At 49.4% G+C, this 16,383-nt stretch overlaps 1 protein-coding gene across 2 annotated transcripts in view; it reads right to left on the bottom strand.

Moving 5' to 3' along the window:
- Nucleotides 1-5,211, bottom strand: part of TSPAN3 (tetraspanin 3) — a 42,256-nt gene extending 37,045 nt beyond the window's left edge. Inside the window, exon 1 of one of the 2 annotated variants that reach the window (XM_060260034.1) lies at nucleotides 5,015-5,211. In XM_060260034.1, coding sequence (XP_060116017.1) covers nucleotides 5,015-5,077 — 63 coding nt within the window. In that variant the 5' untranslated portion in view covers nucleotides 5,078-5,211. The remainder of the gene's footprint in view (nucleotides 1-5,014) is intronic. The other variant, XM_060260035.1, reaches the window with a different exon arrangement.
- Between the last annotated feature and the right edge of the window lie 11,172 nt (nucleotides 5,212-16,383).

Raw genomic sequence — 16,383 nt, forward strand, 5'->3', positions numbered from 1 at the left:
TGTTGGACTTGATGGGTCCAAAATGGCTTCACTTATGTTCTTATTTCACACCACGCCACACTGTGCAGCCCTCAAAGGAGGAGCTGAAAGTTAGCAACTTGGGGAGGAAAAAAGCCCTAATTATAGCAATGTTATTTTTGTTCATAATATTGTGTTACTGCATTCCTGGATCACCCCTTCACAAAGCCTAATGTGCTGGGAACAGCTGGCGTTACCGTAACTTGAACTTCAAGCTGCCACCCTGGAAGACTGCACAGTACAAGCCACTGGCCCTCTTAAGCTGGATTTCTTCTGCTTAAGACGATCTCACATGTGAGGTCCGCGTTACTGTTCCTTCACCTTTCCAGAACACTGACTGAACTGCTGTTCTACTAACCTACATAACGCTGTCTTAATAGTTGAGCTAGCAACTGCAAAAATATTAGGGGAGGGGGACTGGAACCATTTCTTTTTGCCATCGAGTCACAGCTGACTTACAATAACCCCACAGGGCTTTCGAGGCAAGAGACAAACAGGGGTGGTTTGCCATAGCCTGCCTCTCTGTAGGAACCCTGGACTTCCTTGGGGGTTTCCCATCCTAATACTAACACAGCTTAGCTTCTGAGATCTGATGAGATCAGGCTAGCCTGACCCATCTAGGTCAGGGCATGGACAAAGAGAGGTGGTTTGCCATAGCTTGTCTCTAGCATAGCAACCCCAGCCTTTCTTGACAGTCTCCAACCCAAACACTAACCCTGCTAAGGTATGGGACAAGAACGGGCTAGCCTGGGCCGAGTCCTATTTATAAATATGACATCAACAATAATGCAAGGCAGATGAATGCAGACATGGCCAGTTTGGATGTGGGCTTTAACTATGTGCTGTACCCAATCCCACGCTCTACGCTCTCCTACTTTGGGGCGTACTGCATATGCATATTTTCCTAAAACACAATGGCCTCTGGGAAGAATATTGGGAAGGTTAGTGGCTAGAACAGGGGTGTCAAACATGCATTCCGGGGGCCAAATCAGGCCCCCGGAGGGCTATCAGGCCCCTGAGCAACTGGCTGTCCTCTGCTTCCTTCTCCCTCTCTCTCGCTTCCTTCTGCATAACAGCTTGCTTTGCAAGGCTTGCTCAATTCCACAGGAGCTACAGAGCAAAGCCTCTATTTTCTCCGTTGGCTGAGGCTCCTCCCTTGGGGAGAAAGGGGGAGAGGTAGAGCTTGTTTTTTCCAGGCTCTCTCAATTGCACAGCAGAGCTACTGAGCCAAGCCTCTCTTCCTTCTATTGGCTGAGGCTTCCCCCCCCCCCCCCAGTTCCCTGGGGAAGGAAGGAAAGAGCCAGAGCTTCCTTTGCCCAGTTCCCTGGATCCCATGGGAGAAATACAAAGAAGGCACCTTTAAAATCAATGAGTGCTAACGTTTTAAGCATGCTTTAAGTTTTTAAACAAATATATATTTAAATGTGTTTGTCTGTGACTTTTATAAAGTTGATATCTCTGTTCCCTGATCTTAAATATATACACACATGGCCCGGCCACGTATGGCCTGGCCCAACAAGGTCTCATTTATGTCAGATCCAGCCCTCATAACAAATGCGTTCAACACCCCTGGGATAGAAGATCAGGGGGAGTCTCAAATGGACCTCCAAAAGCCAACTGCTTTTCAGACCAGCATGTTCCCTTTTTCTGGCAGCAAAGGTGTTAAACAATGCCTCTCATGTGCTCCTTGGCACTGCTTTGAGCAAGGCAACACACTTGAAGTGTTAAAACAGCACAACAGCAAGGGGAATACCATCTGAGACACCTTCAGCCACTGACACAGACTGCTGAAGAGACAGATTATCAGTAGGTGGTGAGGAAAAGCCGGTCCTCTCGTGCTGTATGCAGCTATTATGGTTACCACCGTGTTTCTGTGACCTCTACTCAGGCGTAAAAACATTCAGTCCTTGCAGGGAAGCTATCCCTTGGCCCAAATGCTCCCTCTCTTTCTGCCCTTCCCCCAAATATGCACACACATTTGGGAGCCAGATTAAAGGCCAGGGAAGGTTTTATCTGCTTTAAAGGATGAGCCAAGACCATGCCCTGCGCTATTAAGCGGTCCAAATTCCTTCGCTGACTGAGATTCACCACAAGAGAAACATGGCTCTTCCACTCCCCCTCCTCCAAGGCACAAACTAGGGAGGCTTGGGAAGATACGATGCAAAGACCCGGGGGGGGGGGGGGAGTAAGGATAAAAAAAGATGAGGCCAACGTTCTGATCAGCGCTTCACATCTAAGTGCATCACTGTGCATTAGGTCATACCTGACGGCAGCTCTCTTGGGCCATTACAAAAAGCAAACTCAGTTCTGCACCTACGACTCAAAGGGCCTCCCCAGCACCGGCTGGAAATCAGAATCCATTTCAGAGAGGCCTCCCATGGAAATCAGTTCACCAGCGGCAGCCTCTCTGTAGCAGGAGAAAAAGAGCAAGAGTCCAGCAGCACCTTCAAGACTAACAAAACCTGCAGCAAGACATGAGCTTTCGTGAGTCACTGCTACCGGACTCTTGCTCTTTTCCAAAGACAGGCCTCCATTCCTCATTTGGAGCATTCACATATGATGGCTTTACATTTCGATTGGCGTCCTTTGTATGTGTATGTGTGGGGGGAAGGCCCTTACATTAGTTCTCCCAATGCCTCCCCCCTCCCCAATGTCTTTGTCAAATCTGGGTCACCAGAGAGTGCGGCAACCAGAGGCCTCTGGCTTTGTGTGTGTGGTTTTTGTGAATGAGTGGGGGGGGGGGGCTGCTGCTACAACCTTGCTCTTTCAATGCACCGTCAGAAGCTGGCCTATTCTTACTGATTTCATTGCATCCAACAATGATTGCTTTAAAAATCTGCAGCAAAATCACTGAATATACTCTGAGAGCTCCAGGCAAACAAATTATAAAAGGAATAAAAAAGGGGAGAAGACAAAACCCTACCTGACCCCACTGTACCCTATTGCAAGAGAGAAGCTCCCCCCCACCCCAAAAAATTCACCCAGTCTTTCTCCTCCCCCCCCCCCCAAGAAAGCAAGAGTTTTTGATAAGGAGAAAAAAAGGACAGCAAAAGCTTCAATTTTTCCTTAATAATCTGAGAGGAGCAAAAGCTTAAATCACTTTCTGAATGGGGAAAAGAAAGCTTCAACCTTTCTTGGGGGGGGGGGGAGAACAGAGGAAGAGACTTCAATAATTCGGGTGAGGAGAAATTTTAAAGAGCTTCAATCCCACCCATGATAATTTAAAGGTGGTGGTGGTGGGGAGAACTTCTGCACCATACCCAGCAATGGGGGGGAGGGGGGAAGAGAATGAAAAGAGCTTAAAATAATTTATGGAGAAAGCAGGAGAAAACCTTCAGTTTTGTTCCCAGTAATCCGAGTGGTGGAGAAATTTAAAACAACAAAAGATGCAATCCCACCCATAAAAATCTGAAAGAGGGGGAGAGAAGCACTTCAACTCCATCCCTAACACTAGCAAGGGGGAAGAAGAGACAAGAGCTCCAAATAATTTATGGCGGAAAAAAAGGAGAAGGGGAGTGGAATGGAGGAGAGCTTTTATTCTGTCCCCAACAATCTGGGTGGGGAGAAATTTTTAAAAAACTAAAACCCCACCCATAATAGTAATAATATGTGTGGGGGAAGAAACACTTCATAACACTCCATAGTCAACTATGGGGGGGGGGGGGGTTAAGAAGAGAAAAAACAGCTTCAATAAGCCATAAAGAGGGGACAGCTTCGATTCTGTCTCCAATAATTCAGGTGGGGAGGTTGAAAGCTTCAATCTCACCCATAATAATCTGAAGGGGGGTGAGGTAAAGGGGAAAGAAACACTTTGATTCCCTACCCAACAATCATGGGGGGGGGGGAACCCTCACTGATTTATGGAGAAAAGAAAGGGGAAAGGGAGGGGGCTTCAAAAAAGCTTCAGTCCCACCCTTCATAATCTGAAGGGGGGGATGAAGGGGAAATAATAATAATAATAATAATAATAATAATAATAATAATAATAATAATAATAATAATAAATTTTATTTATATCCCGCCCTCCCCACCTCGGCAGGCTCAGGGCGGCTAACAACGTTTTATAAAAACATACAATAGTAGATAAAAACCTTTAGATTTAACAATATAAAACATTAAACTTAATAACATAAACACTTCAATTCCCTACCCAACAATGATGGAGAGGGGGGATGAAGAAAAAAGGTCAATTTATGGATAAAAGAGAAGGGGGGGTGGGCTTCAATAAAGCGTCAGTCTCACCCATAATCATTTGACGGTGGGGAGGATGAAGGGGAAAGAAACACTTCAATTCACTAACCAACCATCATGGACGGGGGGGGGGGGGAGGAAGGAAGAAAAAGTCAATTTATGGTGAAAAGAGAAGGAAAGGGGGGGGTCCTTCAATAAAGCTTCAGTCCCACCCGTTATAATGTGAAAGAAGGGGGGGGGGTGAAGTGAAAAGAAACCCTTCAATCCCCTTCCCAACAATTATGGAGGGATGAAGAAAAAGTCCATTCATGGAGAAAAGAGAGGGATGTTTTTTTGGGGAGGGGGGCTGCAATCCCCTCCCTTTCGAGACCCCGAAAGAGAACAAGGGGCTTGCCTTTTTGGGGGGGGGGTCATAAAAGGAGGATGTGTATATGGGGAGGGGGAGAAAAAGACGCTCAATCCAAGTGAATGGGCGGCCCTCAAACCCTCCCCATCATTTCAGGAAAGCCACAGAAGTAACTGGGGAGGGGAGGGGAGGGGAAGGAAGGTCATCACTAAAAGGGGGGGAGAAGGAAGGAGGAGTTAAAAGGAAGCTTCATCATCACTAAAAGGGGGGGGGGGAGAAGACGAAGGTGACCCATAAAGGGGCTGCCAGGCCCCCCCCTCTATTAGACAGGGGTCGACCCCCCATTTTGCCCACCTCCCAAAGGGGAAAAGGAAAGAGGGTGGGTGAGGTGAAATTTTTAAAAAGGGGGGGGGGTCGAGTGCGCCCCTCCCCCCTGCTCTCCCCCCCGCCCCGCCTCACCCAGAAGATGAGGTTGAGGAAAACGAGGACCGTCTTGGACGAGGTGATCCCGCACTGCCCCATCGCAGCTGCCCGCCCGGCCCTGCCTCAGCCTCAGCCGCCGCCAGAGCCACAGCCACAGCTACAGCCGCCCCGCCAGCTGGCCCCACGACGCCCCGCCCCCTCGGCTGCTACGACGACGACGACGACGGAGGAGGCCGAAGCCGGCAGCCGGCGCCTAAGATGGCGGCCGCCCGCGTCACGTGAGCGAGGGAAGGCCTGAGGGGGGGAAGTGCTTGCCAAGATGGCGGCCGGGCTGAGGGGAAAAAGCGGTTTGGGCGAGGAGGTGGTTGCCAACTTTGGGGTGGGGCGTTCTGGCGCTTTGGGGGCGGGGGAGAGGGGAAGGGGCGGAGCTGGCGGTGGGGAGGGGTCTCGGCGTGGTATAATTTGGGTTGCCAGCCTCCAGGTGGGATCTGGAACAATGCTCCCTCCGAAGCTGTGAGCAAAAATTCGGCATTAAAGTTGTGAGTGAGGGATTTGGCTGCTGCATCAATTTCTTTGCTCTGGGGCCATCCTTCCCGAGCTGAAGGCAAAAATGTGTGAAAGGAAAAGGAAAGGTCCCCTGTGCAAGCACCAGTTGTTTCCGACTCTGGGGTGACGTTGCTTTCACAACGTTTTCACGGCAGATTTTTTACGGGGTGGTTTGTCATTGCCTTCTCCAGTCATCTACACTCTCCCCCCTCCAGCAAGCTGGGGACTCATTTAACCGACCTCGGAAGGATGGAAGGCTAAGTCAACCTTGGACCAGCTACCTGAAACCAGCTTCCGTCGTTATCGAACTCAGGTCGTGAGCAGAGAGTTCAGACCACAGTGCTGCTGCTTTACTACTCTACGCCACGGGGCCGCTAAAAATGTGTGGAAAGGAAAGGTCCCCTGTGCAACCACCAGTTGTTTTCAACTCTGGGGTGACACTGCTTTCACAACGTTTTCACGGCAGACCTTTTTATGGGGTGGTTTACCATTGTGTGAGCAAGAGGCTAAAAAGCTGTGCTAGCTCCCACTAACTCAGCTTAGAGGGAACACTGGTCTGGAGATCTCCTGCTTTACAACTGATCTCCACCAGGCAGAGATCAGCTCCCCTGAAGAAAATGGCTGCTTGGAAGGGTGGACTTTGTATCATACCATGCTGAGGTTCCTCCCCTCCCCAAACCTTACCCTCTCTTGGATCCGTCTCCAAAATCCCAGCCTAGGACTGGCAACCCTATGCCAACCTCCAGGTGGAGATAGGATTGGCAGGTCTGGGTTGGGAAAGACAATGGAGAATTGGGGGTGTGGATCCAGGAAATGGTGGGGTTTGGGGAGCGGAGGGCCTCAACAGGGTACAATGCCATAGAGCAGAGGTGGCCAAACTGCAGCTCGGGAGCTACATGTTGGTCTTTCGCACGTATTGTGTGGCTCTCAGAGCCTCCCCCCTCCCAGTTAGCTGGCTTGGAGAATGCATTTAAAGTAGCTTTCTTTCCACCTCTCCTTCCCCATCTATTTCCCTCCCTCCCTCCCTCGGAGAGCCAGTTTGGTGTAGGGGCTAGGTGTGCGGACTCTTATCTGGGAGAATTGGGTTTGATTCCCCACTCCTCCACTTGCACCTGCTAGCATGGCCTTGGGTCAGCCATAGCTCTGGCAGAGGTTGTCCTTGAAAGGCCAGCTGCTGTGAGAGAAGAAGATATTGGATTTATATTCTGCCCTCCACTCCAAAGAGTCTCAGAGCGGCTCACAATCTCCTTTACCTTCCTCCCCCACAACAGACACCCTGTGAGGTGGGTGGGGCTGGAGAGGGCTCTCACAGCAGCTGCCCTTTCAAGGACAACCTCTGCCAGAGCTATGGCTGACCCAAGGCCATTCCAGCAGGTGCTAGTGGAGGAGTGGGGAATCAAACCCGGCTCTCCCAGATAAGAGTCCGCACACTTAACCACTACAGCAAACTGGCTCTCCCACCCACCTCACAGGGTGTCTGAGCCCTCTCAGCCCCACCCACCTCACAGGGTGTCTGTTGTGGGGGGAGAAGACATGGGAGCTGCTCTGAGTCTCTGATTCAGGTAGAAGGGCAGGGTATAAATCTGCAATTCTTCTCTTGTGGCTCTCAAATATCTGACATTTATTCTATGTGGCTCATATTTAAGTGAGTTTGGCCACCCTTGCCTTAAAGTCCACCCTTCCAAGCAGCCATTTTCTCCAGGGAAGCTGATCTCTGCCAGCTGGAGATCAATTGTAAAAGCAGGTGATCTCCAGGCCCCACCTGGAGGTTGGCAACGGGATGCCAACCCTCCAGGTGTGGGAGCTGGGAGAATCCCTGAAATTACATCTCATCTCCAGACGACAGAGCTCAGCTCCCTGGAGAAACTTTGGAGAGTGAACTCTATGGTGTTATAACCCCCATGGAGGTCTCCCTATGGCTCCATCCCCATATGTTAGGGTTACCAACGTCCTGGTGATGGCTGGAGATCTACTATTGCAGCTGACCTCCAGGTGAGAGAGATCAGTTACCTTGGCCTACCTCACAGGGTCGTGCTGCAAGAATAACATGCCAAGACTAGGATCTAAAGGAACCAGGTGGAAACACCTGCTTTGCTGTGAACTTGGGCCACTGTCTGTCTTTGTCAGCCTCACCAACCTCACAAGGTTATCATGAAGGGGGGGGGGGCGGGAAATGTCACATGAAAATGTAGGCGAGCCAGGCAACAGCTTAGCTTAGGGCTAGAGAGAATTACTGGCCCTCGGGCAACCTGAAAATCCAGAGGCTCTTTAAAGCTTAGCATTTATTTCCATAGGAACATTTCCTGGGCTGTGATTCACAACAGTACATATGAAACGGGATATGTATCAACAGAAGTACAGCGACCAAATCACACAAAGTGATGGTATCGCTTTACTCTGCTCTGGTAGTGCGACTTTAACCATGCTGGCTAGTAGTAGTTGCAAGACTAGTGCTGGACTAGCACTGGGGAGAGGCAGAGACTGAATCCTGGGACCTGTGTGCGAATTACAGAGGCAAAAAAGAGGAACACTTTTAGAACGTTTAATATGCCCATTTTGAGATCACTCTGCATTAGTGGTTGTCGCTACTGTTTTCTTTAGAGCAGCAGTCCCCAACCTTTTTGGCACCAGGGACCAGTTTGTGAAAGACAATTTTTCCACAGATGGCGGGGGTGGGGGTGGATAGTTTCAGGATGATACTATTGTGCACTATTTCTAAAGTGTTTGGTGTGGTGGTGAAGTGTGCTGACTTCTATCTGGGAGAACCGGGTTTGATTCTCCACTCCTCCACTTGCAGCTGCTGGAAAGGGCTTGGGTCAGGCTTAGCTTCTCACAGAGTTATCTTTGAAAGGGCAGCTGCTGCGAGAGCTCTCTCAGCCCCACCTACCTCACAGGGTGTCTGATGTGGGGAAGGAGGAAAGGTAGAGATTGTGAGCCACTTTGAGACTCTGAAATTCGAAGTGGAGGGCAGGATATAAATCCAATGCCTTATTATTATTATTATTACAACATTGTAATATATAATGAAATAATTACGCGACTCATGACCCGGTTGCTAACAAGCCACGGACCGGGACTGGTCCACGGCCTGGGCTTTGGGGATCCCTGCTTTAGAGGGCTATACAAGGTAGCTTGAAAATCCTTCGAGAGAAATCCGTTGCTCTTTAGCACTGGGACATTAAATATTTACCTTTTAAAGGTAAGATGGGTAGCTGTGTTTGTCTGTAGCAGTAAATAAGGCCAAGACCTTAAAGACTAACCAAATTTGTAGCAGGGCAGGAGCTTTCCTATGTCACCGCTCACTTCTTCAGACACGTAAGAGAAGCCATGTTGGATCAGGCCACTGGCCCATCCATCCAACAATCTGTGTCATGCAGTGGCTGAAAAACCCAGGCGCCATCAGGAAGTCCATCAGTGGGGCCAGGACACTAGAAACCCTCCCACTGTTGCCCCTCCCAAGCACCGAGAACACAGAGCATCAGTTCCCCAGAAAGAAGAACATAAGAGAAGACATGTTGGATCAGGCCAATGGCCCATCCAGTCCAACACTCTGTGTCACACAGTGGCCATAAAAAAAAAAAAAACAGGTGCCATCAGGAAGTCCATCAGTGGGGCCAGGACACTAGATGCCCTCCCACTGTCGCGCCCCCCCCCCCAAGCACCAAGAAGACAGAGCTTCACTTTCAGCTTTCAGGAGTGAGTTGTGACTCATGAAAGGTCCTGCCCTGCCATAAATTGTGTTAGTCTTCAAGGTGCTCCTGGAAGGGGGGGGGCCAAACTTGCTTAATGTAAGAGCCACACAGAATAAATGTCAGATGTTTCAGAGCTGCAAGACATAAACATCCGATGTTTGAGAGCCACAAGACCGCAAGGAAGGAAGATGGGGGAGGGATAGAGAGGTGGAAGGAAAACAACTTTAACTTTAAATGTATTCTCCAAGCTACCAGCTGGCTTGGCTTGGAGAAACGATTTAAAGAGACAAATGCCTTCTCCACGTCGGCTGATGGGGCGGTAGAGGCTTTGAGAGCCACACAATATGTGTGAAAGAGCCACATGTTGTTCCCGAGCCACAGTTTGGCCACCCCTGTTCTAACACATCTTCCCATCAGTCACATTTTAAACATCTGCCTAGCCAATCAGATCTCCAGTGGCCAGTCAGAACCCTCGCTGAGCAAAAGCCCCACCAGACTCTGCCCACTTTCTAAAAAACACTTTGTAGACCTCAGAAAAGGTGTTGGTAGGGTTGCCAAGTCTCCCGCGGCCTCTGGTGGGGGACTGTTTTCATGTGTGCAAAGCACGCGCAGTGCGATGATGTCATTGCACCTGGGATGTCGTGCGCTGGCCGCTCTAGGCGTTTCCGGGAAAACTGGTTTTCCCAGACGCTCTAGCATTTTGGGAAGAAAAAACTCTATGGTACCTATTGTACCTTCTATCCTTCTGAGTGTCTGGGGAAACCATAGAGTTTCCCCAGAAACTCCTAGAGCGTCTGGTGCACGATGGTGCAGTGATGGCATCGTGCTGGCAACGTTGGGGAAGGTTCCCTCCGCCAGCCCAGTGTAGTTGGTGGATGCAACGGTGGCGATGGGCGCTGTGTTGGGGACACCCGATAGAGCTCTGCTCTTAGCTTTGTTCGCTTTTGGACCCTTCTAGTTCTGATTAAAATGAATTTTAACAGGGATAAATGTAAATTCTGCATTCATGCGGGAGAAATCCAATGCATGGTTATAGGATGGGGGAGACTTGTCTTAGCAGCAGTCTGTGTGAAAAGGATCTAGGGGGTGGGCCATACGCTGAACATGAGTCAGCAGTGTGATCTAGTGACTAAAAAGGCAAATGCAATTTTGGGCTGTATCAACAGAAGTATAGTGTCCAGATCACGTGAAGTGATGGCATCGCTTTACTCTGCTCCAGTAAGATCTCACCTGGAGTACTGTGTTCAGCCTTGGGCACCACATTTTAAGAAGGATATAGACAAGTTGGAAGGGGTCCAGAGGGTGATGAAGATGTCCTATGAAGAAAGGTTGAGGGAGCTGGACATGTTTAGCCTTGAGAGGAGGCGGCTGAGAGGTGATATGATCACCATCTTCAAGTACTTGAAGGGCTGTCATATAGATGGTGTGGAATTGTTTTCTGTGGCCCCAGAAGGTAGGACCAGAACCAACGGGTTGAAATTAAATCAAAAAAGTTTCCGGCTGACTGTTAGAGCTGTTCCTCAGTGGAACAGATTTCCTCAGGAGGTGGTGGGGTCTCCTTCCTTGGAGGTTTTTAAACAGAGTCTGGCTGGCCATCTGACAGCAATGAAGATCCTGTGAATTTAGGGGGAGGTATTTGTGAATTTCCTGCATTGTGTTGGACTAGATTGTATTGGACTAGATGACCCTGGAACTCTGTGATTCTAAGAAGGAGAGGCTACTGATTAAAAAAAACCCCACAAAACAAAAGACATGATTGCTGGGAATGAAGACATTTATCTTGGGCTGCCGTGAAGATTCAAGCGGCGGGGATCTAATGAGGCCAACCTTCATTCCCTCATGCATAATTGGTCTCCGGTTGGAAATATTTTCGAACGGTCATTGTGATTAATACAGCTTTTACTCCCCCAATTAAAACCGACGGACAAATGATTCATGCTTCGAATTACACCAACCTGGAAGTTTGGGGACGCGTTGTGCTCTCCTCGCGGAACACGTGCGGATTCACAGTTTGTGTCGGGAGAAGGATGGGGGGGTGGTTGAGCAGGGGTCAGGCTAACTCAGCAGTCTCCCTCGCAGTATATAAGGCTGCGCCTAGGGGTGCCATCCTCCAGGAATGACAACTGATCTCCACTGACTTATGTTTACCTGGGGCGGGGGTGGAATTGCAGCTTTGGTAGATAAACCCTGTGGCAGTATACTACTCTGAGGCTCCTCCCCTTCCCGAACTGCACTCACTCCAGGCTTGCACCCTGTTCGGTGAGCCAGTTTGGTGTAGTGGTTAGGAATCATAGAGTTGGGAGGGACCTCCAGGGTCATCTAGTCTCAGGTGTGTTAGCTTTGATGGCCTGACTGTGGTTCTAACAGTAGCAGAGCGTCTGCGTTGCAGGTGGGAGTTCCCCAGTTTGATTTGTGGCACCTTCATCATAGGAAGGAGGTGTACAGAAAGGGTGCCTTCACAGTACACTAAATAATGCATTTTGCAACTGGATTTTTGCTGCATAAGAATAGCAAAAATCCAGTTGCAAAACACATTATTTAGTGTACTGTGAAGGCACCCAAAGACCTTTATCCTCCTGGATCCTGGCATTGCCCTCCAAATTATATATTTTGTATACGAAGGGTGAAGCAGAGGTGGTTTGCCATTGCTTTCCTCTGCAGAGCTGCCCTTGGTGGTCTCCCATCCAAGAGTTATGGTGACCCCAGCAAGGAGCTTTCAAGGCAAGTAAGAAGCAGAGGTGGTTGGCCATTGCCTTCCTCTGCAGAGCCTTCCTTGGTGGTCTCCCATCCAAGTACTGACCCTGCTCACCTTGCAACTTATGGTGACCCCAGCAAGAGGCTTTCAAGACAAGGGAGAAGCAGAGGTGGTTGGCCATTGCCTTCCTCTGAACAGCCTTCCTTGGTGGTCTCTCTTCCAAGTACCAACACTGCTTTAGCTACCAACTTATGGTGACCCCAGCAAGGGGCTGTCGAGGCAAGGGAGAAGCAGAGGTGATTGGTCATTGCCTTCCATCCAAGTACTGACCCTGCTTAGCTTGAAGATTTGATGGGACTGGGCTATACCGTGCTGCTTTCCTTCCCACAGAGTAGATATTACAAGGATACACAGACTGAGGATCTCCTTCAGCATAGCACACTTCATACAAATAATGGGATACAAGTTTTCATTCTCTGACCTTCTAAGCCTTGTAAGCTCTTGGAGGATTAGCTCCATCAGGGGTGTGTGGCCTAATATGCAAAGGAGCCCCTGCTAGAATTCTATCTCTGGACCCTGTACTAAGAGCCCTGTAAGCTCTTGGAGGATTGGCTACATCACAGGGGTGTGGCCTAATATGCAAAGGAGCCCCTGCTAGAATTCTATCCCTGGACCCTGTACTAAGAGCCCTGTAAGCTCTTGGAGGATTGGCTACATCACAGGGGTGTGGCCTAATATGCAAAGGAGCCCCTGCTAGAATTCTATCCCTGGACCCTGTACTAAGAGCCCTGTAAGCTCTTGGAGGATTGGCTACATCACAGGGGTGTGGCCTAATATGCAAAGGAGCCCCTGCTAGAATTCTATCCCTGGACTCTGTACTAAGAGCCCTGTAAGCTCTTGGAGGATTGGCTACATCACAGGGATGTGGCCTAATATGCATAAGAACATAAGAGAAGCCATGTTGGATCAGGCCAACGGCCCATCAAGTCCAACACTCTGTGTCACACAGTGGCAAAAAATTTTATATACACACATACACTGTGGCTAATAGCCACTGATGGACCTGTGCTCCATATTTTTATCTAAACCCTTCTTGAAGGTGGCTATACTTGTGGCCGCCGCCACCTCCTATGGCAGTGAATTCCACATGTTAATCACCCTTTGGGTGAAGAAGTACTTCCTTTTATCCGTTTTAACCTGTCTGCTCAGCAATTTCATCGAATGCCCACGAGTTCTTGTATTGTGAGAAAGGGAGAAAAGTACTTCTTTCTCTACTTTCTCCATCCCATGCATTATCTTGTAAACCTCTATCATGTCACCCCGCAGTCGACGTTTCTCCAAGCTAAAGAGTCCCAAGCGTTTCAACCTTTCTTCATAGGAGCCCCTGCTAGAATTCTATCTCTGGACCCTGTACTAAGAGCCCTGTAAGCTCTTGGAGGATTGGCTACATCACAGGGGTGTGGCCTAATATGCAAAGGAGCCCCTGCTAGAATTCTATCCCTGGACCCTGTACTAAGAGCCCTGTAAGCTCTTGGAGGTTTAGCTCCATCAGGGGTGTGTGGCCTAATATGCAAAGGAGCCCCTGCTGTCAGCTTGTGTTCATATTGATCTTAGAACAAGTGATACTAACCAGCCCTGCCTGCATTGTTTTGCTAACTACTAACCCAATTGACCTGTAGTAATATTTCAGTGTGCTAGAGGGGGAAAACCTAGGAAGGGGGGGGAGCGTGGCGCTGAGGGTTGTAAAAGGTGTTTGAAGTGCAGGAGTTATGCGGCTCGCTCCCAGCCGCTGCAAGGCCAGCCACCGAAGGAGGGATAGTGATGGCTAGCTCAGTAGATAACAGTGTGTGAACATCTCACCCTTTAGAAGTAGAAAGTAACTGTATTGTGAGAATGATTTAAATCCCCAGGCTTTGATCCTCTCCCATAAATGCCAGTACCCTACATTGCATGTTATCACTTTCAAAGACTCTTTGTAGCAGTAACATAGATGTAACCAATAAAGAATACTTATTTTCAAATGAAAAGAGGCTCTTCATTGTTGGAACGTCCATGAACCCTACGCTGACATCTGCTAGAATTCTATCTTTGGACCCTGTACTAAGAGCCCTGTCAGCTCTTGGAGGGTTGGCTCCATCAGGGCTGTGTGGCCTAATATGCAAAGGAGCCCCTGCTAGAATTCTATCCCTGGACCCTGTACTAAGAGCCCTGTAAGCTCTTGGAGGATTGGCTCCATCAGGGGTGTGTGGCCTAATATGCAAAGGAGCCCCTGCTGGAATTCTATCTCTGGACCCTGTACTAAGAGCCCTGTAAGCTCTTGGAGGAGTGGCTCCATCAGGGGTGTGTGGCCTAATATGCAAAGGAGCCCCTGCTGGAATTCTATCTCTGGACCCTGTACTAAGAGCCCTGTAAGCTCTTGGAGGATTGGCTCCATCAGGGGTGTGTGGCCTAATATGCAAAGGAGCCCCTGCTAGAATTCCACCCCTGCCTAGAAGTAATGGTTGACTTCTGGTGCCCCTTGGTGGGGCTCAGACATTTCAGAGAAGTGGCTTGCTTACCCACCTCTGCATCCAGGCCTGGTATTCCTTGGTGGCCTCCTGTCTAAGTACTTGCCAGGGTTGGCCCTGCTTAGCTTCTGAGATCTGATGAGATGGGGCTAGCCTGGGCTATCCAGGTCAGGGCCTCAGACTTTCAGCCCACATTCAATATACTTTGCGACTGGAATTTACTGTGCAAAATGGCAAGATCCGCTTGTGACCAGTAGCTGAAGCGCATTGAAAGTGCATTATTTGGCCTGTGTGAAAGTCAAAGATCAGGAGCTGATAGTCCGGGGTACATGCAGGCTTTGGTTCTCCCACCCCAGTCTGGTTGCTGCTCAAGCAGATTTTGGTATGAACGTAAGAACAGGCTCAGAGCAGTGTTCCTTCAAAGCGATTGCTGCGCCTCCACTATTAACCTGCCTGCCTTTTTTCAGAGGAGGAGACAAAATGCGGTTACTGACCTTGCTGCGGATCAGAAACACGCTCCCCTTTTCCCATGTGAAATGTAGTGGGTTCGATGCACGAGGAGACTCGGGCCCCGTCGATCGCAGCTCTTTATTTGTGATGACACCGCGGCAAGGGTTAAACTAAGACTGAAGACTGGGCCAACGGGGCCAACGTATTTTTCGCACCATAAGGCGCTCCGGAGGATAGGACGCACCTTCCTCCTGGGGGGCGATCCGCTGCCTCTTCCTCTGATCCGGCGCTTTCCCTGCGCCTGCTTGCCTGGCTCCATCTTCTTCAGGCAAGCACTGGGATCACTCCACGTGGCCCCAGCGCTTCGCAAGCACGGGCTGCGGAGGGGGCAGCGTGCTTCCTACTTGCCTGTGTCCCTACCTTCAGCTGTGAGGTTTATAGCAAGCGCTGGGCTCGCTCCCTCCTTCCTCCGATCCCAGCGCTTGCTTTAAACATCACAGCTGAAGGCAGGAACACATGCAAGTTGGAAGCACCCGCCCCCTCCGCAAATGCAGCGCTTTGCGAGCGCCGGCTGTGGCGAGGGCAGCGTGCTTCCTACTTCCCTGTGTGCCTGCCTTCAGCTGTGATGTTTAAAGCAAGCGCTGGGATCGCTCCCTCCCCCTCCGATCCCAGCGCTTGCTTTAAACATCACAGCTGAAGGCAGGGACACAGGCAAGTAGGAAGCACGCTGCCCCCTCCGCAGCCGGCGCTTGCAAAGCGCTGGGGCCACGTGGAGCGATCCCAGCGCTTGCCTGAAGAAGATGGAGCCAGGCAGGCAGGCGTGGGGAAGCGCCGGATCGGAGGAAGAGGCAGCAGATCGCACCCCCCCTGAAGGTACGTACCTTCGGACTATAAGACGCACACACTTTCCCCCCCACTTTTTTGGGGGGGAAAAGTGCGTCTTATAGTCCGAAAAATACGGTATATATTCAATTCAATAACCTTTATTGGCACGATATTGAACATAACAGAGAACCGATCCATCCATCAAATGGCAACTTGCAAATGCATTAAGCACCTCCGAGATGCTAAGATATAAAAAATTTGCAACCCTTTCAATTTCTGAGTTTACAACAGGAAGGCAATTTTATACGTGTCGGGCTTTGCTGTTTGCTCACTCAAACGGGTCAATGAGTGTGGGTCAGAGTAAAAGGTACAGTTTAGGAACACATGTTCTAAAGTTTCTATCTCTGAACACGAACAAGTGCACAATCTATTGGCATAGGGAGTTTTGGCCTGTTAAAACAATTTTTATTGGTAACATATAGTAATAAATCTATTTCTTACATCTTTAATAACGTTTATTTATCTATCCCATATATTACTTTCTACCCACCCCTCCCCCTGTTACTTGACCCCCGCCGGTGTCATTTACTTAAAATGCTAATATTTAAAGGTACCCTTAACTAATAAAACAAAAATTTATATTCTTCTTCTTTCTAAAATTCAATCATTATCAAAAATTGTCCAATGTCC

Source organism: Heteronotia binoei, chromosome 19, assembly GCF_032191835.1.
Source record: "Heteronotia binoei isolate CCM8104 ecotype False Entrance Well chromosome 19, APGP_CSIRO_Hbin_v1, whole genome shotgun sequence".
In the NCBI taxonomy this organism is placed as follows: domain Eukaryota; kingdom Metazoa; phylum Chordata; class Lepidosauria; order Squamata; family Gekkonidae; genus Heteronotia; species Heteronotia binoei.